This window comes from Anolis sagrei, chromosome X, assembly GCF_037176765.1.
Source record: "Anolis sagrei isolate rAnoSag1 chromosome X, rAnoSag1.mat, whole genome shotgun sequence".
NCBI classification, from domain to species: Eukaryota; Metazoa; Chordata; class Lepidosauria; order Squamata; family Dactyloidae; genus Anolis; species Anolis sagrei.
Genome location: NC_090034.1, coordinates 88,925,279 through 88,951,101, shown reverse-complemented (window position 1 = coordinate 88,951,101; position 25,823 = coordinate 88,925,279). Strand labels below are relative to the sequence as shown.

At 43.1% G+C, this 25,823-nt stretch overlaps 1 protein-coding gene across 1 annotated transcript in view; it reads right to left on the bottom strand.

Moving 5' to 3' along the window:
- The window catches only part of LOC132780282 (IgGFc-binding protein-like), a 66,283-nt gene that overhangs the window by 5,765 nt on the left and 34,695 nt on the right, over nucleotides 1-25,823 (bottom strand). The window contains exons 12-23 of the mRNA XM_067460751.1: nucleotides 24,862-25,448; nucleotides 22,309-22,882; nucleotides 20,609-20,808; nucleotides 17,997-18,138; nucleotides 16,039-16,379; nucleotides 14,507-15,080; nucleotides 10,488-11,083; nucleotides 9,350-9,911; nucleotides 7,646-8,232; nucleotides 4,820-5,393; nucleotides 2,892-3,091; nucleotides 837-1,217 (exon numbers count right to left, since the gene is read on the bottom strand). Coding sequence (XP_067316852.1) covers nucleotides 837-1,217; nucleotides 2,892-3,091; nucleotides 4,820-5,393; nucleotides 7,646-8,232; nucleotides 9,350-9,911; nucleotides 10,488-11,083; nucleotides 14,507-15,080; nucleotides 16,039-16,379; nucleotides 17,997-18,138; nucleotides 20,609-20,808; nucleotides 22,309-22,882; nucleotides 24,862-25,448 — 5,318 coding nt within the window. The remainder of the gene's footprint in view (nucleotides 1-836; nucleotides 1,218-2,891; nucleotides 3,092-4,819; nucleotides 5,394-7,645; nucleotides 8,233-9,349; nucleotides 9,912-10,487; nucleotides 11,084-14,506; nucleotides 15,081-16,038; nucleotides 16,380-17,996; nucleotides 18,139-20,608; nucleotides 20,809-22,308; nucleotides 22,883-24,861; nucleotides 25,449-25,823) is intronic.

The following is a 25,823-nucleotide window of genomic DNA, read 5'->3' as shown; positions in this document are numbered from 1 at the left end:
TGCTACTTCATAACTGGAATTTTGCTACTTTTATGAATCAGAATGTAAATATCTGATATTTAGGATGTATTTCATTCACTGGACCAAATTTACTGGTGGGATTGGGGGGGATTGATTTTGTCATTTGGAAGTTGTAGTTGCTGGGATTTATAGTTCACCAATCAAAGAGTCTTTTGAACTCCACCAATGATGGAAGTAAACCAAACTTGGAACACAGAATTCCCATGATCAAGAGAAAATACTGGATGTTTTGGTGGGCATTGATCTTGAATTTTGGAGTTGTAGTTCACCTACATCCAAAGAGCACAGTGGACTCAAACAATGATGGACCTGGATCAAACTTGATAAGAATACTCAATATGCCCAAATGTGAGTTTGGGGAAAATAGACCTTAACATTTGCTGGGATTTACAGAATCAAAGAGGATTCTGAACACTACCAATGATAGAATTGGGCCAAACATCCCACACAGAACCACCAAAACCAACAGAAAATACTGTGTTTTCGGATGGTCCTTGGTGACCCCTCTGACATCCCCTCACAACCCCCCAGGGTCCTGAGACCCAGGTTGAGAAACATTGCTTTAGTACAATCATTAATGGAGCTATCCAAGGTCCTGAACCCTATCCTCTAAACTGGGTTATCTTTTCATATATATTACACAATCAATTCCAATTTCGGGTCAGTAAACAACACAACTGTCTAATTGGAGGATGTCATGCACAGTGTCCTGCCTAAACAAGCTGAAACTAGTCCATGAGGAGTTAGAAGACACAAAATACATGCCAGAATATATATTTTGAAACCTTATTTTCTTTTGTCAGTTTTCCACTTACCCAAATTTCATTCTGTCCATTTACACTTATAAATAAGTCCTTGAAGAAGACATGGAGCAATGTGGGGGCAACAGTTCCAATAGGCTGGCAAGAGGCAACTCCTACAACCACTCGGAACCAATCCTCAGAGCTGGGATCACAAATGGAAACCAACTGGTAGGAGCCAGGAGTAGGAACATCCCCAAAAAGACCATCAAATGTAGAGAGGTGAGCCCCTGGCATCAGTGTGCAGTGACCCTCTGTCGAAAAGCAGCCATGGACCCCATCTCTCAGCTCACACACTTCCTCAGCAGCACAGTCATTGGTTGTGCATATCACCGAGCCATCGGTTTGGCAAGTGCAGCGTGTCTTGCAGTCAGAAGAAAGGTAACTCTCTCCTTGCTACAAAGAGGAGGAGAAGCAGGAAACAGCTAGTTACATGAAGAAATATACAGTTGGCCTTCTGCATCCATGGATTCTGTGCCCAGGATTCATATATATATATATATATATATATATATATATATATATATATATCCAAAAGCAAGCCTTGATTTAGTCATTCTATATACATCTTACTATGCCACCGTATATAATAGTAGTAAAGTAGTACCCGCAGATGATGGCATCCACAGGGACCTCTGGAATCAAATCCCAGTGGATACCAATAGCTCACTATACCAAATTCAGCAACTAGAAAAACAACAATTCTGCAAACAAGGAACAATATGCAGTTTGGTTTTGTCTAACTTGCATAATAACAAGGCGTAGTTTTGAGGGGAAAGGGGTTATTTTGCATACAAATAGGAATAGCATTTGTGGCTTAATTAGCACAAGACTGAAAAAGGTGCCACGGCAGTTTAATGGCCACTATGACAAAAGGAAAGGGTAGCTGATTACAGTAGAGTCTTGCTTATCCAACATAAATAGGCCGGCAGAATATAGGATAAGTGAAAATGTTGGATAATAAGGAGGGATTAAGGAAAAGCCTATTAAACATTGAATTAAGTTATGATTTTACAAATTAAGCACCAAAACATCATGTTTTACAACAAATTGACAGAAAAAGCAGTTCAATACATAGTAATGTTATGTAGTAATTCCTGTATTTACAAATTTTGCACCAAAACATTGCAATGTACTGAAACCGCTGTGGATCTGGGCGGGAGGCAGACTGCATTGGATAATACAGAACGTTGGATGGGCAAAGGTTGGATAAGCAAGGCTCTACTGTATTGCAGAACTACAAATGAACTCTCTCTCTCTCTCTCTCTCTCTATATATATATATATATGTATGTATATATAGAGATAGCTAGAGAGAAATTGTTCTATAAGTGGTGGGAGGGATTGTGCTAATAAATTTTCCAATTTGCTTTTAATTTTCAAGATGAAAGGATAGAAGATTATTTGGTATTTTTCAAAACAACCTTCCAAATATCAGCCAGTGCTTCTGAATACAACCTTTATTTATAGCTCAGTTCTTCATATGAGATTGAGATGTCATTTTAGTTATTAACGTATACATTGCTCTTCTATTTCCGCGTTGTACAATGATCTATAAGCAGAAGAGTGGTGGAGTCCTCTCTTTAACAATAAATTCAATTTTCTTGTGTCAGGAGTGATTTGAGAAACTGCAAGTTGCTTCTGGTGTGAGAGAAATGGCTGCCTGCAAGGACATTGCCCAGGGGATGGCCAATGTTTTACCATCCTGTGTGAGGCTTCTCTCATGTCCCCTCATGGGAAGCTGGAGCTGACAGACAGGAGCTCACCCCACTCACAGCATTTAAACCACCGACCTTTTGGTCGGCAGTCCTGCCAGCACAAGGCTTTAACTCATTGCACCACCGGGAGCTCCTACTAAATCTATATAGTCGGTCCCAACAGGAGTAAAGCTGAAATGACCCCCAATATGTGGGAGGGGACTGGAATTTTTTTGCAAAGCATAAACCATCCCACACTGTAGACTATAATCAAATAATTCTAATAGCTAATGCAGAAGCATTCCAAGACTAAAAAGCTTCTGTAAGTACAACCTAACAACATCTTCAGCCCCAATATAGCCTTCTTCACATACCGGGAGGCACCTATTGTTTTGAAAGCAGCCACAATTGTCCAAGGGAACACACTTGAGGCCATCAAAGAAGAACCCGTCGTCGCATTGGCAACCTTCTGCACAGCTCTCTGGGCACTTATGGCGATCCGTGAGTCTTGCACAGTTTGATTCGCAGTAGTTAGAGCAGATCCTATAATGGCTGTTGGGTGGACAAGTCGTGGCTGTAGGAGAAACGAGAAAGGAGATTAATGACTGCAGGTAGGAAGGAACTCAAAATAACAGAGAATTGTGTCATCCTGTTTGGGGTGGTGGCATGTGGTGTCGACCAGAGCAGGTCAGCTTTTGTGGCCATATGATGTGGTGTGCTGAACACCAGCCAATTTACCCAACATCTCATTCTTTCTCGAGGGTGGAAAGTGAGGTGGAGTCTTCAGTAACAAGCATAGGAACCATTACCTTGAGGATCGTTGTAGCCCACCTCCCCAGCTTTTCAGCCTCATGGTACCTCTGTTTGACCAAAATTTGTGTAATGGAGGTAACATCTACACTGACAAAACTACTCTCTTTAAATGTGTACCTCAAGGGCTGTTACAGAAGAGAGGGGGAAGGTTTGTTTTCTGCTGCCTCAGAGAGTAGAACTAGCTCTAATGGTTTTAAGTTACAGAAGGTTAGGTTTCAACTAAACATTAGAAGGAACTTCTCGACAGTGAGAACAATTAATCAATGGAAGTAATTGCCAAGAGCGGCAGTGTACCATATATACTCAAGTATAAGCCGACCTGAATATAAGCCGAGGCATCTAATTTTACCATAAAAGAACTGGGAAAATGTATTGACTCGAGTATAAACCAAGGGTGGGAAATGCAGCAGCTACTGGTAAATTTCAAAATAAAAATAGATACCAATAAAATTACAGTAGGTTAAATGTTTTTGAATATATACATAAAACTAATTTCATGCCGGCCACATGACCTTGGAGGTATCTACAGACAACGCTGGCTCTTCGGCTTAGAAATGGAGATGAGCACCACACCCCAGAGTCAGACATGACTGGACTTAATGTCAGGGGACTACCTTTACCTTTACCTTAATTTAAGATAAGATGGTCCAACTCAGATTAATCCATCATTTTAACCTTCTACAATGTAAATGTGCTTACGTATCCTTCCAATAATAAGAAAGAAAGTAAAATAATAAATGTGACAAAAATAATAGTAATACAGTAAAATAAGGGAAAAGTAATAATAACAGAAATAATAATAAAGTAATAAATGTAATAATAATCATAAAGTAAAATAATAATAATAATAGAGTAAAATAATAAATATAATAATTACAATAATACATAGAGTAAAAGAATAAATGTGATAAAATACTAATAATAGAGCAAAGTAATGTAATGTAAATGTAATAATAATAATAGAGTAAAATAATAAATATAATAATAATAATAAGCATTTGCAAATGCAGAGTAACTGATATAGGAAAATGGAACGACTAGACGATGGGACCGGACAATGTTTTTAACAAGGAGATGCAAATGATTTATGTTTTTATTGATTTTGTTATGGTTTTGTATTATATGTTAATGTTTTTAATTGTATTTATGATATTGGGCATTGAATTTTGCCCTGTAAACCGCCTTGAGTCGCCTGCGGGCTGAGAAAGGCAGTATGCAAATACAGTAAATAAATAAATAAATAAATAAATAAAAAACGTTGACTCAAGTGTAAACCAAGGGGGGCTTTTTCAGCCTAAAAAGAGGGCTTATACTTATGTATATATGGTAATCTCCTAGTCTGAACAACTTCATAAAGAGGCCTGCTGGGGATGCTTTGGCTAGAAATCCTGTACTGGGGACAGGAAGTTGGATCTGATGGCACATAAGTTCCTTTCCGGCACTCTGATTCTGTGACTTAAAAACAGAAAGAAATCTAATTGCTACTCACGGCAAAACAATGGGCTTCTCCAAGGTGGCAGGTTGACCTTGGCTTCTTGGCAGGCAGTCACATAACTCTGGATGGCCTGGCACAGGGCCCTCTTGTCCCCACCATTTATACACAATTCAAAGGCACAGTTGTTCAGGTACACATTGGGGTCCACGATGGCATGGCAGGCCTGGAAAGGTCCATCTGATGCTGTGAGGATCCCACAGTAGCTGCGCTGCTTAAAAAGTTCTTGCTTTTCTATCTCACAAAGTGGGCAGTGGGATCCAGAGCATCCATCTGTGCAGGATACACCAAGGACTGGGATTTTCCAGGCAGCAACAAATGTCGCCACATCAGATACGACACTGCCATCAGGAAGCTGAAGATCATCTTCTTGCTTTCCATTGTAGTTGCCACACAAGCCTGTCATTTGACCCTGATAGGTGCTGAGAACGGTAATCCTCACATGGTGATACAGGTCGTAGGTCACTGCAAAGCCAGAAGCACTCTCTATCCTGATATTGAATCCATGCTGATAGATTCCCACTTGCCCATCCAAAAGATTCACAGGAAGGTAGTGGAATACTCCATCTACCTGCAGGAATAAAGAGGATAATCTGATGAGTAAAATGCACTTTATAGATTAGCAAAAAATAAATATATCGTTGGTATTGACTTGGCAGGAATAAAAGGGATGTTATGTGCTTTACAGATTAACAAAACAGACATTGACATGGAATTTTCCCAAATATACTCCCCAAAAACAGAATATTGAAAAATATATATGGTGAGGGAACATGATTGTGTTCGAATATATTCAGTGTAGGTATCAAATTTGAAATTCCACTTTGAATTACAATACTATATGGTCCCATGGTCAAACCTACACCTGTTGATAAACTCTACAGGCTAGCTGGCATTGTACCCCCACCCCCAATGTGCAATGGGAGGTTGCCACCAACTGTGAGAGAAGTAAGGTTAAACACTGTGAAAGCCACGCACTGCATAGCTATCAGCCTCCTCCCAGTAGACTCCAATCAAGGAAAAGCTTCATGAGAAGCACCACTCCTCTTAATGTTCCCCCAGCAACAGCAACAGTATCCCTCTGGGCAGCTAAACCAGGAAATCCCAATTGAATGCCCCCCACGAGGGTCTTCCTCCAGGGGCAAACCAAGAATGGGCAACTTGGAAGTCCCTGAACAGACTCAGAAGGGGAGTGGGCAGATCAAAAGACAGCCTGGCAAAATGGCACTACCTAAAAGAATCCTCCACCTTGTGTGACTGTGGAGCAGAAAAAACAACTCCTCATTTGTATGCTTGTCCGCAATGTCCTGCCTCGTGCAGAGAGGAAGAATTGTGTGAGGCTACAGATAAAGCGGTCACTGTTGCCCGTTTTTGATCAAAAGATATTTAGCTGCTTGTGCTCCTTTTTATCAATTTTTTACTAATTATGCAATGCTTTAGATACTAAATAAATAAATAAATAAATAAATTATCAAGGATGAGTGAGTATCGTATATATTCATTAGTAAATCAGCAAAATGACAAAAAAATCATACCCATCCCAGACTGGCCTAGCTTATACATGCTAAGGACCCCGCATGAAGGCAGTGAGAAGAGGCAGTGTTCCCACTCTATTGCCCCCCGCAAAAGAAGAAGCTAAGGAAGGGAAGGAGAGGGATTAAAATGATCAAGAGTCTGGAGAACAAACCCTATGAGGAGTGGCTTAAGGAGCTGGGTATGTTTAGCCTGAAGAAGAGAAGGCTGAGAGGAGACGTGATGGTCATGTATAAGCAAGGGAGGGGAAGTCATAGGGAGAAGGGAGCAAGCTTGTTTTCTGCAGCTCTGGAGACTGGGACATTGAACAATGGGTTCAAAGTACAGGAAAGGGGATTCCACCTGAACATTAGGAAGAACTTCCTGACTGTGAGAACTGTTCAGCAGTGGAACTCTCTGCCCCAGAATGTGGTGGAGGCTCCTTCTTTGGAGGCTTTTAAGCAGAGGCTGGATGGCCATCTGTCAAGGGTGCTTTGAATGTGGTTTTCCTGCTTCTTGGCAGGGGGTTGGACTGGATGGGCCACGAGGTCTCTTCAACTCTATGATTCTATAATGCTATGATTCCCTGCATGAGTTTCTTACTCCAGGTGGAGGGAAGCTTTCACATGGAGTCCCCAATAGAGGCACCAGCATACTTTGGGAAGCTTGTTAAAGACCTTGTTGACATACAACTCCCAGGATTCATAGCATAGAGCCATGGCAGATCAAGGGATGTCAAACCCAACCATGAGAGTTGTAGTTTTACAAGGTCTTGAGCACTTGTGAAACTACAACTTCAATGATTCCATAGTACTGAGCCATGGTAGAGAAAGGATCTAGGGACTATTTGTAGTTGTAAAGAAAGGGTTAAGCTTTGTTTCTCTTCCCAAAAGTTCAACCCGCAAAGGACTCAAAGACATATTAAAAGACTGTCTGATAAGGTCCTAAAAGTGCCTAGATACACCGTGGTTACAGTGACACGACTTACTCCTTTTTTCATCTTCAAAAGGAGGCCATACAGTTACCTGCATGGGATGTTCTCACTGGATTTCCTGCACTAATTTGATTGGCCCTGCCAGCCTCATAATTCTACAATTCTAAAATCATAGTCTGGCTCACAAAGGATAAATGCCCAGAAACATCTGCCTGCCCCCCCCCCCCCCCCGGTGTGTGTGTGTGTATCTCAGAAAAGGAGGTGACAAATGCATAATTTGCAACAGATCCATAGTTAAATTCATGTGTGAGTACCCTTGCCCAGTGGGAAAGAAATTAGCCTCATTATTGAACAATAAGTAGCATGAAGTGACCTACTAGGATGCTTCCCGCTTTGTTCCGCAGCAGAGTAACCTCAGCGCCTGGGATTTGTACATGGACCAACTTGATCACAGTCATCTGCCCATTCAGCCAGTCTTCATGCTCTACAGTAACAGTGATGGGTGTCAAACCCACATTGTTTTCTTGGAGTTTGGCAAGGATGTAGGTGCAGGTGCCCTGGAAATTAAAGGGCAGCTTATCAAAGGTAAGATAAAAGCTGCCAATAGCAGAGCAGGTAGCACTTCCAGTTGGGTGGCATTTCTGGACTCCGTCCAGCAATTTGCACTCTTCGTTGGGACCACAGCGGATCACTTCACACACCACTGTCCCACCGGCTTGACATTGGCAGCGTTCTTCACAACTTGGGTAGAAGTACTCAGATACTGGATAGTATTGGCCCCGATGGAAACAGCCACACTCGGCAATTGGGACACAAGCATCATTACTCTTGATGAAGCCCTTGTCACAGACACAGTTCTCCTCGCATTTGGCAGGGCAAGACGCTGGAACATAAAGAGTGCTGCAGCTCTGGCCGCACTCCTTGGCACATAATTCATAGTGACTGTTTCTAGGACAGGCTGGGGCTGTAGACAAAAACAGAGATATTTTAGTTGAAGTTGTTGGCATGTACCTTCAGCTCATATCCTAAAGCCTATCACAGGGTTTTTATGGCAAGATCAATTTAGTAGTGGGTTAGTCTTGAGGCTAATCCAGTATCAAATTAATTTCCCACAAAGAAGGGTTTTCCTGCTTTGTGGTGAATTAATGCGTTTTTATGTGAATCATCATTTGGACCCCCCATGTAAAAATCCAGGAGAGTGCACATTTTCGACTGTGTGGATGCACCCCTAGATAGACCATCCCCCCCCCCCCCCAAACACATATAACAGAGGGCCCATCCAGACAGCCTCTTTATTGCGGAAACTTCTGCAAGGGGACTGTTCACATGATGTTCTGGCCAACCCACAATTAATTTTCCATAAACCAGGGAAACCTTGGTATCTGGACTGCGATAAAGGGATGTGTGGAAGAACCCTGAAAAATATCAAACCATGTGTTTGTAAAAGCTTCCCTCGTTTATACTGTCCCTTCTCTTCTTTATATGATTTGGATCATGTGGCATTTATGGCAGAAGGTTGAAGATCTCCACAGATATGTATAGTAATCCCAGCAGCTTGGCAAGCTTTGGCATAGTAAGCGATTCCAGAACAGATGGAACCATAAGGTCAATACAACAGAAGCTATGTTGACCACCTGGTGATGTCTTGATTAGGCCAACTTGTCGCTACCTTCATGAGTGACAAGATGAATGTTCTGCCTTTTTACTGGTCTAATAAAAGTACCACCAAAGAATGATACTTTATGGTAATACTTAACCATGAATACAATCAAAAGGCATTACATCACCTGACTTCCAGATCCAGGATACTACAGAATTGCACTGGAGAACCTGGAGAATATGATAAGGCCTCCAGCACAACCAGGGTAAATATAACATAGAATCACTGCTGGATCAAGCATATTCCTAGAGAGACCATTTTGCCCAGATCCAGGACGGGGAAGAAGACTAAACAATATGTTTACAATCTGCTCCCTCATTTACACTGTACACTGTCTCCTCTTTATCTTCACATAAATGCTACTAGAAAGGGACTTGTCCTTCCCCAAGGAAAAAAATTATTTGAATCATGAAGCACTCACGACAGAAGGTTGAAGATCTCCATGGGTATATAGTAATCCCAGCAGCCTGGCAAGCTTTGGCATAGTTGGCAATTGCAGAACAGATGGCAGTATAGTGTCCCTTGAAGAAACAGGAGTCATAGATACAATCCAAGAAAGCGTCTTCTGGGTCAATATGTGCATGGCATTCCCGGAAGGGCCCATCCTTGGCAATAATGAGCCCACAGTCCTTGCCCGAGGCACGCTGCTGGTCTCGCATGGTTTCCATGCCTGGGCACTTTGGATCAGTGATCTCAGTGCACTTTGGGTCAGGTTTCTTAGTCTTCCCAAATACTGGAATGCTGGGAATAAGGATAGTACCAGGCACAAGGCCATCATCTTTGCAGTTCCCATTGAAGTTCCCACACAGACCATGCAGGATGCCTGCATATGTGCTGGGTACAGTGACAAAAACATGGCCGTTCCAGTCAAAACGGACAGAAAGGCCAAAGCTTGCCTGGATCACAGCATTGTTGCCCTGCTTGAATGCCTTGACTCTTCCTCCAAATGAGCTGTACGGAAGGGAGGTCAACAAGCCGCTAACCTGTGAAGAAGGGAGAGATGGAAGAGATTCAACAAAAGAAGATAAAGACTTAGGGAAAAGCATCAACACAGAGAGCTAATCTCCACTGGCATCATAATCTCCACTGGCATCATCTAGCTAACTGATCACACGTGATAATGAATCCACTTTGAATCTGGTTTCTACCTCCTGCAGAATTCTGAAGTTTGTAGTTTAGTGAGGCTGTTAAAGGCTCCTCCCTAAACTACAAACCCCAGAATTCTGTAGAAGGCAGAAACCGGATTTAAAGTGGATTCATTCTCTAGTGGGATGTTTATACACTGAGTCTTACAATATGGATCTTACAAGGGGAGACAGGGCTTGAGTCTGAGGAAGATGAGGCACAGAAGAACAGAGGAGGAGGAGGAGGGGTAGTTTATTGGCCTTTTTGTCAGTTTGCAGCCTTGTGTCACTTTAATGAAAGAAAGGCATATCAAAAATAAACACAATAAATAAAAATATAAAAAATAACATAAAATAATACGCTGAGGATCAGCCTGATTCGACTTAACAAAGGGAAGGTCATGTTCTTGCTTACCAGATATTATCTCAACTTACCAAGATTTGACCTGGATACTGCCTACTGACAACAATCTCCACATCAAAGGTATTGACTTGCACACTCCGAGTCCAGGTCACATGTTGATTTCCCCGATGTTCATTTTCAACATACACACCGAACCACTCCACGTCCTTTATGGTTTGATCCACTTCAGAAAGCACATAGGAACAGCTCCCTTGGAAATCATACTTGCATTTGTCATAGGTAAGATAGTGGGGGTCTCCCTGCGCCGTGCAGTTACCGTAGTCAATGGGGTAGCAGCCCCGCACGCCCTTCTGCACGTCACATCTTTCTGAGGCTTTGCAAGCACTGGGTCCACACTCCACGTGCCTTGTGGCTGGGTTGCACACGCATAGCTTTGAACACTGGTTGTCGGCCCAGAATCTCTCATTGGGGGCATAGGGGCGTCCTTCATAATAGCATCCACAGCTGCTCCTAGGAATGCAGGTCCCGTGGCTCAGCACAAAACCTTCTTTACACTGGCAGCCTTCCACACATATAGCTGGGTACAACTGAACCCTTTGATCTGCACAAGTGGCAGGGCAGGCTGTTCCGCAGGGCTGGTACTCGCTGTTTGGAGGACACTGCGGTACTGTGCGAAAACAGGAGAACGTTACAATTGTGAATATCATCTGCTATTGGAAGAAAAGGTTTCTTACTATGAGTATATGGATCACATCTTTGAAAGATCTCCCCTCCTATGTGGGGTACCCCAAGGTGCAATTCTCTCCCCTCTTCTCTTCAACATCTATGTTAGACCCCTTGCTAGTTTGGCTCGGAGTTTCGGCCTATACTGCTATCAATATGCGGACGACACCCAACTCCTTCTGCATTTGGAGCCTGGAGCAAAGTCCATACCAGACAATTTCACCTTATGTCTGGAGGCTCTGTCGAACTGGCTATGTGCTAGTAGACTGAAGGTGAACCCGGCAAAGATTGAGATTCTCTGGCATGGCCGCTCGATTGGTCTGACCCATTTGCTACCCACCTTCGATGGTGCTGCCCTATCTCCTTCACCTACCGTTAAGAGCTTGGGTGTCGTTTAGGGACCATCTCTCATTCTCCCATCATCGGAGGTCGCAACGACCATCCCAATGCAACTTACTTTATATACCGGGTCCTAGAGAAGTGCACTTGGAAAGGACCAGACGCAGAGCTTTTTCTATTTCTGCCCCCGCCTTGTGGAATTCCTTGCCGCCCTATATGAGAGCCATGCATGAGTTAGGGCCTTTTACCCTAGCACTTAAGACCTGGTTTTTACTAGAGCTTTTGGTCTTTGTTAATTTTATCAATATCTGTATGTATGTATTTTTATCCTTTACAATTTTATCTAGTAAATCTCCTAGAGCATCTTGGATGGAGGGCGATTAATAAGTAATTAAATGATGATGATGATGAATTATGTCAGAAATTAGAGATTGCCAAATTGGATCTCTCTTGTCTCTTCTGGAAGGCTCCATAAACTTCCAGTGAATCCTAATAGTAGCAAAGGGCGACTATGGCAGCTTCTACAGAGAAGCAGGCTTCTTAGTCCAAAGTAAAGTAGAGTACATATCACTTCCTAAACGGCTGCAGCCCAGTTTACCTGTCCGAACGTATCTCCTCCTATAAACCATCAAAGACTTTAAGATCTTATAGAGAGGCCCTGCTCTCGGTCCCACCACCTTTGCAGTCGCATTTGCTGGGGACGAGAGACAGGGCCTTCTCTGTGGTGGCTCTCTGGCTATGGAACTCTCTCCCTGACAAGATTAGGTCTGCCCCCCCCCCCAATCCTTCAGGAAGCAGCTAAAATCCTGGCTTTGGAATCAGGCATTAGCAGATTGATGGATGATCCTGTATAAACTAAGAGTTAATGGACAACATCTGGATTGAGTTGGATGATGTTTTAACTTGATAAACTGTTTTATATGTATTTTAGAACTTATTTTCTGTATGTTGTTTTCATGATGTTATTTATTTTGCATTGAATGTTTGCTGTTAGCTGTTTGGAGCCCCTCCACAGAGGTAGAAAAGAACGGGATACAAAGTTCTAAATAAATAAGTAAGTAAATAAATACCCTTTCTTGCACGGTGAGTTAATATATAGATAAATCTAATGGATTCATTGGCTCTCCAGAATAAACCTAACAAACCAACGAGGTTTCTTTTTATTTTCATGATCATTAGATTAGTAAATGGTGTGAATACTTTTGATTTCATTTATCTAGATATCACTGGTTTCAGCACTGACCCTGGAAGACCAGGGACCACTTTGACCAGGGTCCACTTCACCAGGGACCACTTTGACCAGGGACCACTCTCCAACATTAGTACCAAAAGGAGTATGAATCAGTTTTTGGTCAACTTCAGATTTGGTTTGGTTATTTGGTGTGCTGATTCAGAACCACTGGTGTAAATGTATCACATGCTCTACACATGGAAACACTTCTTCCACAAGTGAGCATTTCTAAAATAACTGGCAGGACCAAGATTCTCAGACAATGGGCCAAAGCCCATGCATAAACATAGTAATAGTCACTCTAGATACGAATTCCAGATACGTATACTTGTGCAGCCAAAATGACATGCCTGCAAACATGGGAAAACATCCCATCACTCAGCTTTCCCAAGTACAAAAACTTTTTTCAGAGAAGTAGGGGGTGAAGCAAAAAAGTATATCCTCCCCCCCCCCCCCCCCGCCTGCCACAAATGCAAAAAACCGCACAAGAAGACTGACCAGGCTCGGTGGACAAGGATTGCTGATTCTTAGGTGTAGGGGGTATGTAATGCCAAGAGAAGACAAGGAAAATAATGTTGTCTCTGGAATGTTGAACCTTTACTGCACAAAATGAGCAAGTATCCATTTGGACACTCTAACAACAAAACCAGCCTAACCTACTGAGCTTACCCCCTAAACATCATTAATTTTTTTTAAAAAACCCTTCCAGTAGTTTGGGGAATTAATTCCTCCAGCTCTTGTTCTGGAGCAAAGCCCCAGGAGAAAACATGATGCCTCCCAAAATATTCAAATATTTTTCCAAGTGGTGGACCCTGATATTTATCAAACGTTTACCAAAATCAACAATAGAGGTATAATTCCGGGGGGCTGGAAACAGAGTGTAGTGGTCCCTACTCACAAGAAGGGTGATAAGAAAGACCCCAATGATTATCAACCTATTTTCACTCCAAAATGATATACTTATTAAATAAATTTAATAATCACAGAATTCACCCAATGGTTATAGCAAGGTCAGAGCATGGTTGAAGACCATGGTGTGACTCTTTATTTTTTTTCACTTAACAAGGAATTGCTGGAGGAGAGCAATGTCCAATCTCAATAAAATAGTAAAGAGTAGAGACATCAGACTGGCAACAAAGATCCACCTAGTCAAAGCCATGGTATTTCCTGTAGTAACCTACGGATGTGAGAGCTGGACCTTAGGGAAGGCTGAGCGAAGGAAGATAGATGCTTTTGAGCTGTGGTGTTGGAGGAAAGTTCTGAGAGTGCCTTGGACTGCGAGAAGATCCAACCAGTCCATCCTCCAGGAAATAAAGCCCGGCTGCTCACTGGAGGGAAGGATACTAGAGACAAAGTTGAAGTACTTTGGCCACATCATGAGGAGACAGCAAAGTCTAGAGAAGGCAATTATGCTGGGGAAAGTGGAAGGCAAAAGGAAGAGGGGCCGACCAAGGGCAAGATGGATGGATGGCATCCTTGAAGTGACTGGACTGACCTTGAAGGAGCTGGGCGTGGTGACGGCCGACAGGGAGCTCTGGCGTGGGCTGGTCCATGAGGTCACAAAGAGTCGGAGACGATTGAACGAATGAACAACAAACCAAACATATAAAATTTACCAGGCTTCATGAACAAGGAGTGCTGACTATTGGGAAGGGGGATTTTGTAAAACCATTAGAGCAGAAGAAAAAGAATCTGGAATGCTGAACCTTTATCACACAAAATGAGCATAGTGTCCATTCAAACACTCTAACAACGAAATCGGTCTGGCCTAGTGAGCTTGTCCCCTTGCACACTTACAGCATCCAGCGGTTTTCCTCCATTCGCCAATCTGGACTCCCTCTCTCTGGCAGGCATCTGCATAGGCCTTCAGGGCATCACACAGGGTTGGTCTGTGGCCTTCATTGGCACAAACATCATAGACACAGCTCTCAAAGAAGAAGGCGGGGTTCACCTTGTCATGGCAAGGGGCAAAGGGGCCGTTTGAAGGTGCAGTTATCAGTCCGCAATATTGCTCGGATCCATACTTTGTCATCAGATCAGGTGGGCAAGGCTGACAAGGCCCATGGCAATCATGCCAGCAGTCATCATCTTGGCCCTTCAGCCACCAGCTCTCACCAAAGGCATTGGCATCTGGAGCCAATGTTCCTTCTGGTGTCATGAAGTCATCTTTGGGATCCTCATTATAGTTCCCACAAAGGCCAGTGACAAACCCAAGATAAGCACTGCTGAGGGTGACACGCACATGGTGGTCCCAATCATAAAATAATGTGAGCTGAGAGTCAGTAGTGATGACGACGGAGTTGCCACTTTGTATAATCTGCAATCTCCCATCATCCAGATTGATGGGCAAGGCTGCCCGAATCCCATCGACCTGTATTGGAGGGGAAGAAAAAAGTCATTGCTCAGAAAGATAGGAATGGTTTTGTTAAGCGTAGATGAGAAACAATTACATTTTTCACAAGGCTTCTTATTTTCTGAGAAGCACATAGTTTGGTGAAAATATGAGGGTTGAATGAATAGTAATGCCTCCACCTTTGTTACTTGGGTTTAGATGGGAATATTTTAATAAATCAAAAGCAGAAATAATCCGTAGAATGTGCTCTTTAACTACCACTATTAACTTTTCCACACAATCACCAGACAATTGGATACATTTCTGCCAACAATAAATAAGTTTTCTGAAGCTGTCACGGAAGAAGTCAACACTCTATTTCTGCAACCTATCGTGCACAGATCTTACGATAGCCAAGCAAAGCAATAATGTGACCTACACGTTCTTGTGAAATGCCAATTATGCTTGAAAATTTTCTCTGAGTGCTGCAATGATTGTCCTGAATCAATATGTCAACCTTTTGCTTGTGAAACTCAGTGGTTGCTGTCACAGGACGTCCAACTCTTTGTCACGCAAGTCAGATGTTCCCACCTCAACATCTTTAAACTTACTCGCCCAATGATGCACAGTACTCACATCAACACAGTCACCATAAACAGCTTGCATTCTCTGTATAAATCTACTTTGGGGTGACACCTTCTGCTGTCAAGAATTCAATGACTGCATGTTGCTTAAGTTACATTGACCAACTGTCCACGCAGGGTTCCATACTTCACACTTTAACAACACAACCCTTCAATGCTAAGGCTTCCTGCCAAAATGGAACTATAGAGGAGAGTCTACTGAACAAGCCAGTACCTGAAGTCCAAAACAACTGGAGGGCCTAAGTTTGCCCATGCCTGATGTAGCTTCACTTTAAAGAGTGCTCCAACGGCAACCATCACAGCAGCCAGAGATGCTTGTGATTGAGTCTCTTTCTAAACCCACCATCACTTACCCTCACAAAACCAGCTTCTGATCTGGACATTGTGATGCTGTACCCCAAAGTCTCAAAAGTCAGAATTCCCATGTAGGATACATGCTTATTCCCTCTGTTTTCATTCTTGGTAAAAATGTGGAAGGGTGGGAATTCGAGATTATCATTTGTTGTCTTGCACAGGGTGTAGGTACAGGTGCCTTGGAAGTCAAATTTGTGGCCATCAAAAGTGCAGTAATGTGGATCGCCCCACAACCAGCAGGTAGAATTTGAGGTTGGCACGCACTTCGGTTGTCCATTGATCATCTGGCATTCCATGCCTCTCCGGCACTTAACGGTAAGACAGCTGGGAGTTGGTGGCTCTAAGAATGGGAGAGAGAGCATTAATGGGACAACCCTGTGGAAGGGGGAGGATAAGCAAAGCTATTTTAAAAATCAATACTGTTTTGAAATTTTAAAAAACACCACATCCTAGTGATGGGCCGTCTGGGAGCCTCTTGAGAGCTGCACCCAGGCTAGATGCATTTTCAGCAAATGCCTCCTCGCTGACTCCTTTTCATACCAGTGGGCTCAACAGATTTACCTGGAAGAGGCAGTGTTGAGCAGTAGAACTTAAAACACTACACAGCAGGGGTATGAATTGTCAAAGGTTTTCATGGCCAGAATCACTGGGTTGAGGTGAGTTTTCCAGGCTGTATGGCCATGTTCCAGAAGCATTCTCTCCTGACATTTCACTCACATCTATGGCAGGCATCCACAGAGGTTGAGAGGTCTGCTGAAAATGGGCAAGTGAGGTTTATATATCTGTGGAATGTCCAGGGTGGGAGAAATAACTCTTATCTGCTTGAGGCCAAGTGTGAATGTTGCCCACCTTGGCCACCTTGGCCACCTTGATTAACATTTAATAGCCTTGCAGCTTCAAAATCTGGCTGGTTGCTGATTGGGGAAATCCTTTGTTGGGAGGTGTTTGCTGGCCCCGATTGATTCTTGTCTGGAATTCCCCTGCTTTTTGAGTGTTGCTCATTATTTACTGTCCTGATTTTAGAGTTTTTTTAAATACTGGTAAACAGATGTTGTTCATTTTCATGGTTTCCTCCTTTCTTTTGAAATTGTTCACATGCTTGTACATTTCAGGGGGGAAAGCAGGGGAATTCGAGACAAGAATCAATCAGGCTCAGCAAATACCTCCCAGCAAAGGATTGCCCCAGGCAGCAACCAGACAGGCTTTGAAGCTGCAAGGCCATTAAATGCTAATGAAGTTGGCCAATTGCAACATTCACACTTGCAGAGAAGAGTTCTCCCACCTTGGGCATTCCACAGATATATAAACCCCACTCATGTCATTTCCAATGGATCTCAGAACCTCTGAGGATGCCTGCCATAGATGTGGGTGAAACATCAAGAGGAAATGCTTCTGGAACATGGTCATACAGCCCAGAAAACTCACAGCTACTCAGTAACGGCGCTCCATGCAGTCATGCCCGCCATATGACCTTGGAGGTGTCTACAGACAACGCTGGCTCTTCGGCTTAGAAATGGAGATGAGCACCACACCCTAGAGTCAGACATGACTGGACTTAATGTCAGGGGACTACCTTTACCTACTCAGTGGCATGAATAATTTAAAATTAAATAATTTAGCAATTAAGTGAGACATTTTTAATAAAAGGAGACCTTAATTTTACTTTTTACTTTCCATTTTCATTAAATAAACTCTTTCTTTGGGGTTGGAGAGCTTGCAAACAGATTTAAGGCTTTCAGGTATTGTAGGAAAGCTTGAAGAAGAAGAACAACAAAAAGTCTATGGAGGCCACATGTTGTTTGTGGAATACACGATTTCCCACATGTGCGACACCCATCTCTAGCAAAGATAAACACTGAACAATCAGGGCTATTGTGCCCACCCTCTTAAATATATCACCCAGTACTGGTTCCTTCACCCACAACTGGAACACAAGCAAGGAATTGCTATAGGTTACCTTTGCTGCTGCACTGCAGGACACCATTCTTCACTTCACAGATTTCATTATCTGAGCAAGCATGGGCTTCACAAATGAGGCCCCCAGCCAGGCTACAGACACATTTCTCAGCGCAGTTGTTCAGCAGGATAACCTTATTAGGCTTCATGGCAGGAGAGACATCCACAGGTAGGACAAAAGGAGCATAAGACATATTTTAAAATAAATCGGAAGAAAAGGTGTCCCAAAGCAAAGCAATTGCACTCACAACTTGTCTTTCTTCTGCAGCATAACTTGGGAAAAGTAGCTTCTCAAGCTCTTCCTGACAGTAAAGATACTAATTCTTTCCAGGTGGAATGCCCAATGACAATAATTAATAACAATTAATTAATAACATTTTTGGAGCCACATCATTTAGGGGTCACTAAGGATAGTCAGCTTTCTATCCAGGGCATAGAATCATCTCTGATCCTACCGAACCCCTTGGCACTGAGTGGATTCCTTCATGGCAGGGGTTTGGACTAGATGTTCTAACTACAGGTAACTATAAGTAAGATGTAAATACACAAATGTCCTGTTGCTATAAACTTCAGCAAAGGCTCAATTCAATTAATCATGAGAATACTCAATTAATTTGTATAATACACAAACATGGGGAGCAAACAAACCTGGGAATCATTGTAGTATTCTCAAGACTTTTTATCTCATCTTGAACTCACATGGGGCTATTTTGGATATCTTTAAGTTTGTCCACACGACTTTTGAAAGATCTGACTAATTATTTGGAAAAACATGAATATTATGTTTGTTACACTATTGTAAATAGTCCCATCGTATTTGTTCCCTATGTTTGGACTAGATGAGCATCAAGATTCCTCCAAATGCGATGCTTCTATTATTCTATAATCATCTCAGTCAATTTTATGCCAATATTCTGAGCCCAGCAATTGAAAACCCACCTTTCCCCCAGCTATGTTCCTTCAGCTAAATGTACAGAATTATCATTGCCCTCCAAATATAGGAATACAGCTGGACATTTTCCATTGACATTGATTCTCTGCCATCCAGCAAATGGTTTTATTGACAGGGCAGTGGATGCCGTGGCTGAAATGTGAGTATATGGGAAGAGTAGGGAGCAAGAAAACGTTGCCTCACATGAGCAAAATATCATGCTACTGCTTCCTTTTCCAGAATGTGTTAAGTACTAAAGGCATATTTAATCTTGCAACTCTAGTAATAACAGTGTAGGGATGCCCCATCATAGAAATCTAAAGCATTCCACATACAGTAGAGTCTTGCTTATTTGAACTTTGCTTATCCGATATTCCACCTTATCCGACACTTATCTAATGCGCTCCTTTACCTACTGCATTTCCCCTTCAATTAAAGAAGCGCTCCCCAACTCTCTCTCCATTCCCAATATGTGAAAAAGACAATACAAGGAGTAGGAAGAGGGAGGAAAGGGGGGGGGGGGGGAGAGGCAGGACCAGAAGCAGAAGTGTCCTCCCTGCTTCCCTCTGTGATTTCCATGCTCTTCTTCCACATCCAGGCACTTCCTGCTGGGACGCTCGAGACCTGAGGCATTGCTTTGCCATAAACCTTTGGGCCCCTGTTGTTAGTATTATATGTATCTATCTAGTGCCATGTTGGATGGCTACCTTGGCAGCCACCTCTCCACAAAAGTCAACATTGACACTGAAATACAACACCGCCTGAGCTCTGCGAGTGCAGCTTTTTTCCGAATGAAGCAGAGAGTATTTGAGGACCAGGACATCCATAGGGATACCAAGGTGCTTGTTTATAAAGCTATTGTCCTCCCAACCCTGCTATATTGCCTGCAATGTCTATAGACGTCAAATGCAACACCTGGAACGATTCCATCAGCGCTGCCTCTGGAAAATCCTGCAGATCTCTTGGGAAGACAAGTGGACAAAGGTCAGCGTGCGGTAAGAAGCAAAGACCACCAGCATTGAAGCAATGGTCCTCCACCATCAACTCCGCTGGACCGGCCACATTGTCAGGATGCCTGACCATCGTCCTCCAAAGCAGTTGCTCTACTCCGAACTCAAGAATGGAAAACAGAATGTTGGTGGGCTGGAAAAGAGATTTTAAGATGGGCTCAAAGCCAACCTTAAAAGCTCTGGCATAGACACTGAGAACTGGGAAGCCCTGGCCCTTGAGCGCTCCAGCTGGAGGTCAGCTGTGACCAGCAGTGCTGTAGAATTTGAAGAGGCACAAATGGTGGGTGAAAGAGCGAAACATGCCAAGAGGAAGGCACATCAAGCCAACCCTGACCGGGACTGCCTTCCACCTGGAAACCAATGCCCTCACTGCGGGAGAAGATGCAGACCAAGAATAGGGTTCCACAGTCACCTACAGACCCACCGCCACTACATTGATCTTGGAAGACTATCCTACTCAAACACCGAGGGATTGCCTAAGCAAGTAAGTAAGTAAGTAAGGATGGCTAACAGTAGGAGACTCCATATTATCCAACATTTTCGTTTATCCGATGTTCTGACGGCTCATCTATGTCAGATAAGCAAGACTCTACTGTAATCAAAATTAAGAAGCTACTGTAAACACAATCCAGTAATATGTTCAGCCACAACATGGCCTTCCGTTTCGCATACCGGGAAGTATATGTTGTTCTCAAAGCAACCACAATCATCCATGGGGACACATTTGATGCCATCAAAGAAGAATCCATCATCACATTGGCAACCTTCTGCACAGCTTTCTGGGCACTTTAGTTTATCTGTAATCCCAGCACAACTGATTCCACAGATGTCGGAGCAGATGCTATAATGGCTGTTGTCTGGGCAAGTTAGAGCTGCAGGAAAAATGGGAGAGGGGTAAATCACCGAGGGTCAAAAGAAATTCAAGATAGCGAAGATAGTAGAATTGCATCTTCCCACTTGTGGTAGGAAAATGTGGTTACATGACCACAAGATTAATGTGATGTGCTGCTGATATGGGCATGTGGCGACGACCAGAGCAGGAGAACCTCTATGGCCATGGCCGCAACACCAATGCGCTGTGTTGTGTGGCAGCCAATTTACCAATCATCTCACTCTCATACCAGGGTGAACAGTGAAGTCAACTCTTTAGTAACAATTGTGAAAACTGTTCTCTATAGGACCCAAATGGCCCACTCCATCTTCTTTCTAGCCTCTGTGGTACACGTTTCTACAGAACCTGCTGTAAGAGACAGATCTCCACTTCTAAAACTGAAGGGCTTTTTCCCTCCTCAGCAGTACAGAAGGGAAAAACCCACTCTGCCTGTGGTTTTGCAGGGGTCTACAGTGTCCCCTGGTGGCACAGCAGATTAAACCACTGAGCTGATGAACTTGCTGACCAAAAGGTTGGTGGTTCAAATCCAGGGAGTGGGGTGAGCTCCTGCTATTAGCCCCAGCTTCTGCCAACCTAGCAGTTCGAAAACATGCAAATGTGAGTAGATCAATAGGTACCCGCTTCTGTGGGAAGGTAACGGCGCTCCATGCAATCATGCTGGCCACATGACCTTGGAGGTGTCTACAGACAATGCCAGCTCTTTTGCTTAGAAATGGAGATGAGCACCACCCCCTGAGTAGGACACGACTAGACTTAATGTCAGGTGAAACCTTTACCTATAAGTGGTACAAATGCAGCACTCTACATTTAGGACACAAAAAACAAATACACAGAAATAGGATGGGGGGATGTGTAGCTCACCAGAATACATGCAAAAAGGATCTTGGGATTGAATGGGAGCCAAATGCTATTTTACCTTGCATTCTAACAAGCATAATTTCCAAGGTGATAAAAATAATATCTCAACTATATTCTCTATTAGTCAGCCTTGTAAGCTGAAATCAGTATTATCTGACTTGTTGACTTGCTGTAGACAACTTGAGCATGTTCCAGTAAAGGCAACCAGGATGATAAGAATATGAAGCACAAAACACATGAAGAAAGATAGCTGGATGTGTTCAACTTCAGGAAGAGAAGTCTAAGGATTGGCATAATTGACCTTTTTAAATAACTCAAATGTTGTCATCCCCTGCCTGAGAAGATGGAGCAGGTTCTGAAGATTTTAAGTTACATTTCAGTGTAATATCAGAAGGAACTTCTTGACAACAATAACAGTTCAGCAATGGAAGCAACTGGCTACAGGGGTAGAGGGTTCTCGTTTGCTTAACAGAAAGAATCGGAAGAGCTACATATTGCTTTGGCTGGGGATCCTGTGCCGGGTGGGAGATGGATTTGATGGCCCATGAATTCCCTTCCAACTCTATAATTCTTGAACTGTAAAAAAGGTAAAGAGCAGGATCTGTATCTAATTGCTACTCACGGCAAAACAAGGGACTCCTCCAAGGCTGGATATTGGCCTTGGCTTCTTGGCAAGCGGTTACATAACTCTGGATGGCCTGGCAAAAGGCATCCTTGTCCCCGCCTCTTATACACATTTCAAAGATACAGTTGTTCAGGTACACATTGGGGTCCACAACGGCATGGCAGGCCTGGAAAGGCCCATCAGAGGCTGTGATGATCCCACAAGAGCTGCGCTGCTTAAAAAGTTCTTCCTTTTCTTTCACGCAAACTGGACAGCGGGATCCAGAGCATCCATCTGTGCAGGGCACACCAAGGACTGGGATTTTCCAGGCAGCAACAAATGTCGCCACATCAGATACGATACTGCCATCAGGGAGCTGAAGTTCATCTTCTTGCTTTCCATTGTAGTTGCCACACAAGCCTGTCATTTGACCCTGATAGGTGTTGGGAAGTGTGATTTCCAGATGGTAAAGCAGGTCATAGGTGAGTTCAAAGCCAAACACACTCTCTATCTTGATGTTGAGTCCATGCTGATAGATTCCCACTTGCCCACCTAAAAGATTCACAGGAAGGTAGTGGAATACTCCATCCACCTGCAGGAATAAAGAGGATAATCTGGTGAGTAAAATGCACTATACAGATTAAGAAAAAAATTACGTTATTGGCATTGACTTGGCATTTTCCCAAATATACTTTTCAAAAACAAGATCTTGAAAAATGTATTTTCAGGAAACATGATTATGTATAAATATATTCAATGCTGTATCAAACTTGCAATTCCATATTTGAATCATGATATTATAAGGTCCAGTTGTCAAGGATTAGAGTGTAAGAAAAGAAATAACAAAAAGTCTCTCTGCAACATTTGGCTCAGTGCTAGAGTCAGTGCTAGAGTAGGAACCCAGCATAATGGCAGAGAGAAGAGGCAGCAGCAAGGAGCAATTATACCCGATTGCACAGGGAGGTCTCTGGAGTAATATGGGGAAATCTCAACAATGAGGCGCACCTTCCATTTAGGGACATCAGGTGGGGTGGAGTGAACAGAAGGGATGGTGGCCATTTTTAATAAGGGCTTTCAGCATAAGCTTCTCTCTGCAGAGCTACTGCTTTCCAAGAAGAGATGTTCAACAATGGAACCAATTGCAGAGAGATAATGGAGTCTCTTTCTTTTCAAAAGCAGATCTAAGATCATGGCCTAATTGTTGGGTTTCATCCCTGGACTGCACAATTCTCTTGTATCATCAAGTTTCTAGACCTCAATGAGTAGCTAGACTAGAGATAGGATAATAATAATAATAATAATAATAATAATAATAATAATAATAACAACAACAACAACAACAACACTTTATTTATATTCCGCCCTATCTCCCCAAGGGGACTCAGGGCGGATCACAGTACACATACGCAACAAACATTCAATGCTGTTTGGACAGACAGAACAGACAGAAAGGAGATATGTTGTGTCGACGTCCAGCTTTCAGTGCCTTTCGAGGTTATGCTCAAATCCAGCACACAGGGGGGTGCTGTCACTCCATCCTCTATGACAAAGAGCCATCAGGACTTCCTCCTTCCTTTTGGTCGCTAGCATTTTCTGGTCTTTTTCTTTTATAGTGTTGTAAAATACCTCCCCTGCTTTTTAGCAGTACCTAATTTCTCTACTTACAGCTCTAAGCTTTTTCGACCTGCTTAGGTAAACAGCGAGCTGGGCTGACAGTTGGATACTCACCCCAACCTGGGTTTTGATGAGATCTACCTTTCAGTTGGTAGATCTCATTACTGCTGCTGGTGAGTTATCAGCTGTGCTATAGCCCGGCTGAGGGATTCCTCCCCCCCCCCCCCCCCCCGCATTCCTATGCGTGTTTTCCCAGAAATTTATCTTTGATACAATATTGAATATATTTGTACATAATAATGTTCTCTGAAAATACATTTTTCAATCTCTTGTTTTTGGAAAGTACATTTGTCTTTACGCTTCCTCCTTGCCACTGTCTCCTCCCCCTTTGATGATGTAGCAATGGAGTTATGTGAGGGAACTTCCTCTTTAAGCTTTATTGCCCTTGGGTTGACCATGCAGTCTCCTCCATTGCTTTTTCTTCCCTTCTAGTAAGGCTGCATTTTGCCTCTCTCAAGGCAAAATATAGCTGTGTGGACGTTTTTATGTAACTTAGAAGGTGAGATTTAGTAAGCTAGTTAGCTCCAAGACCTTTTTTTTATTATCAAGATTGTATTTCTTTTACTTCAATAAATACTTTTGAACCTAAAGTTCTAACTCAGCAATCCTGGGCCATCCTATGGAGTAAAAGCTTCTCCTAGCTCACCACACATAAATCTCTGCTGGGTATGGACCTTACTTCTGGTACTCTGCTATATTTATGGTGGAATCACCCCAACTGATGGTTATTTTTTGAGCCTAACAGTTCAGATCCCACAACACGAATTCACAAGGGATAGTTGCCCAGAAAAACATGCTTTATATATCCCACTTCATGCATGAGTACCATCCCCACTCCCCTGGGGTAAAAAAAAATCAGTCCCGTTATTGAACAATAAGTAGCATGAAATGACCTACCATGATACTTCCCGCTTTGTTCCGCAGCAGAGTAACCTCAGTGCTTGAGATTTGTACACGGACCAGCTTGATCACAGCATTATTTCCATACAACCAGGCTTCATTCTCTACAACAACAGTGATGGGTGTCAAGCCCACATTCTTTTCCTGCAATTTGGCAAAGATGTAGGTGCAGGTGCCCTGGAAATTAAAGGACAGCCTATCAAAGGTTTGATAAAAGCTGCCAATGGCAGAGCAGGTAGTGCTTCCAGTTGGGTGGCATTTCTGGACTCCATTCAGCAATTTGCACTCTTCATTGGGGCCACAGCGGATCAATTCACACACCACTGTCCCACCGGCCTGACACTGGCAGCGTTCTTCACAACTTGGGTAGAAGTACTCCAATACTGGATAGTACTGGCCCTGATGGAAGCATCCACACTCGGCAATTGGGACACAAGCATCATTACTCTTGATGAAGCCCTTGTCACAGACACAGTTCTCCTCGCATTTGGCAGGGCAAGACGCTGGAACATAAAGAGTGCTGCAGCTCTGGCCACACTCCTTGGCACATAATTCATAGTGACTGTTTCTAGGACAGGCTGGGGCTGCAGACAAAAACAGAGAGAACTTTGTGTTGGAGTTGTTAAGGTGTGTTGCCACATCATTCTTTAAAATCTATCACACATTTTTTCTGGCAAAATTGATTCACAGGGTTTTCTCATTACCTTCCTCTGCGGCTTAAAAAAGATTCCCTCTCAAAGTCATACAATAGCCAAACAGGGATCCAAACCCTGGTGAGCAGGTACCTTAGTCCAATATTTAAACGCCACTGACTTCAGATATTCAAGAGGAATGACTGATATATATTAAAACTCTCCATAGGAGGCTACTTTAAGCAATCTTTGTGATCGCTTTGTCCCCTATGAACCAACATGAGCCTAAGATCATCCGGAAAGGCCCTCCTCTCACTTCCACCTCCA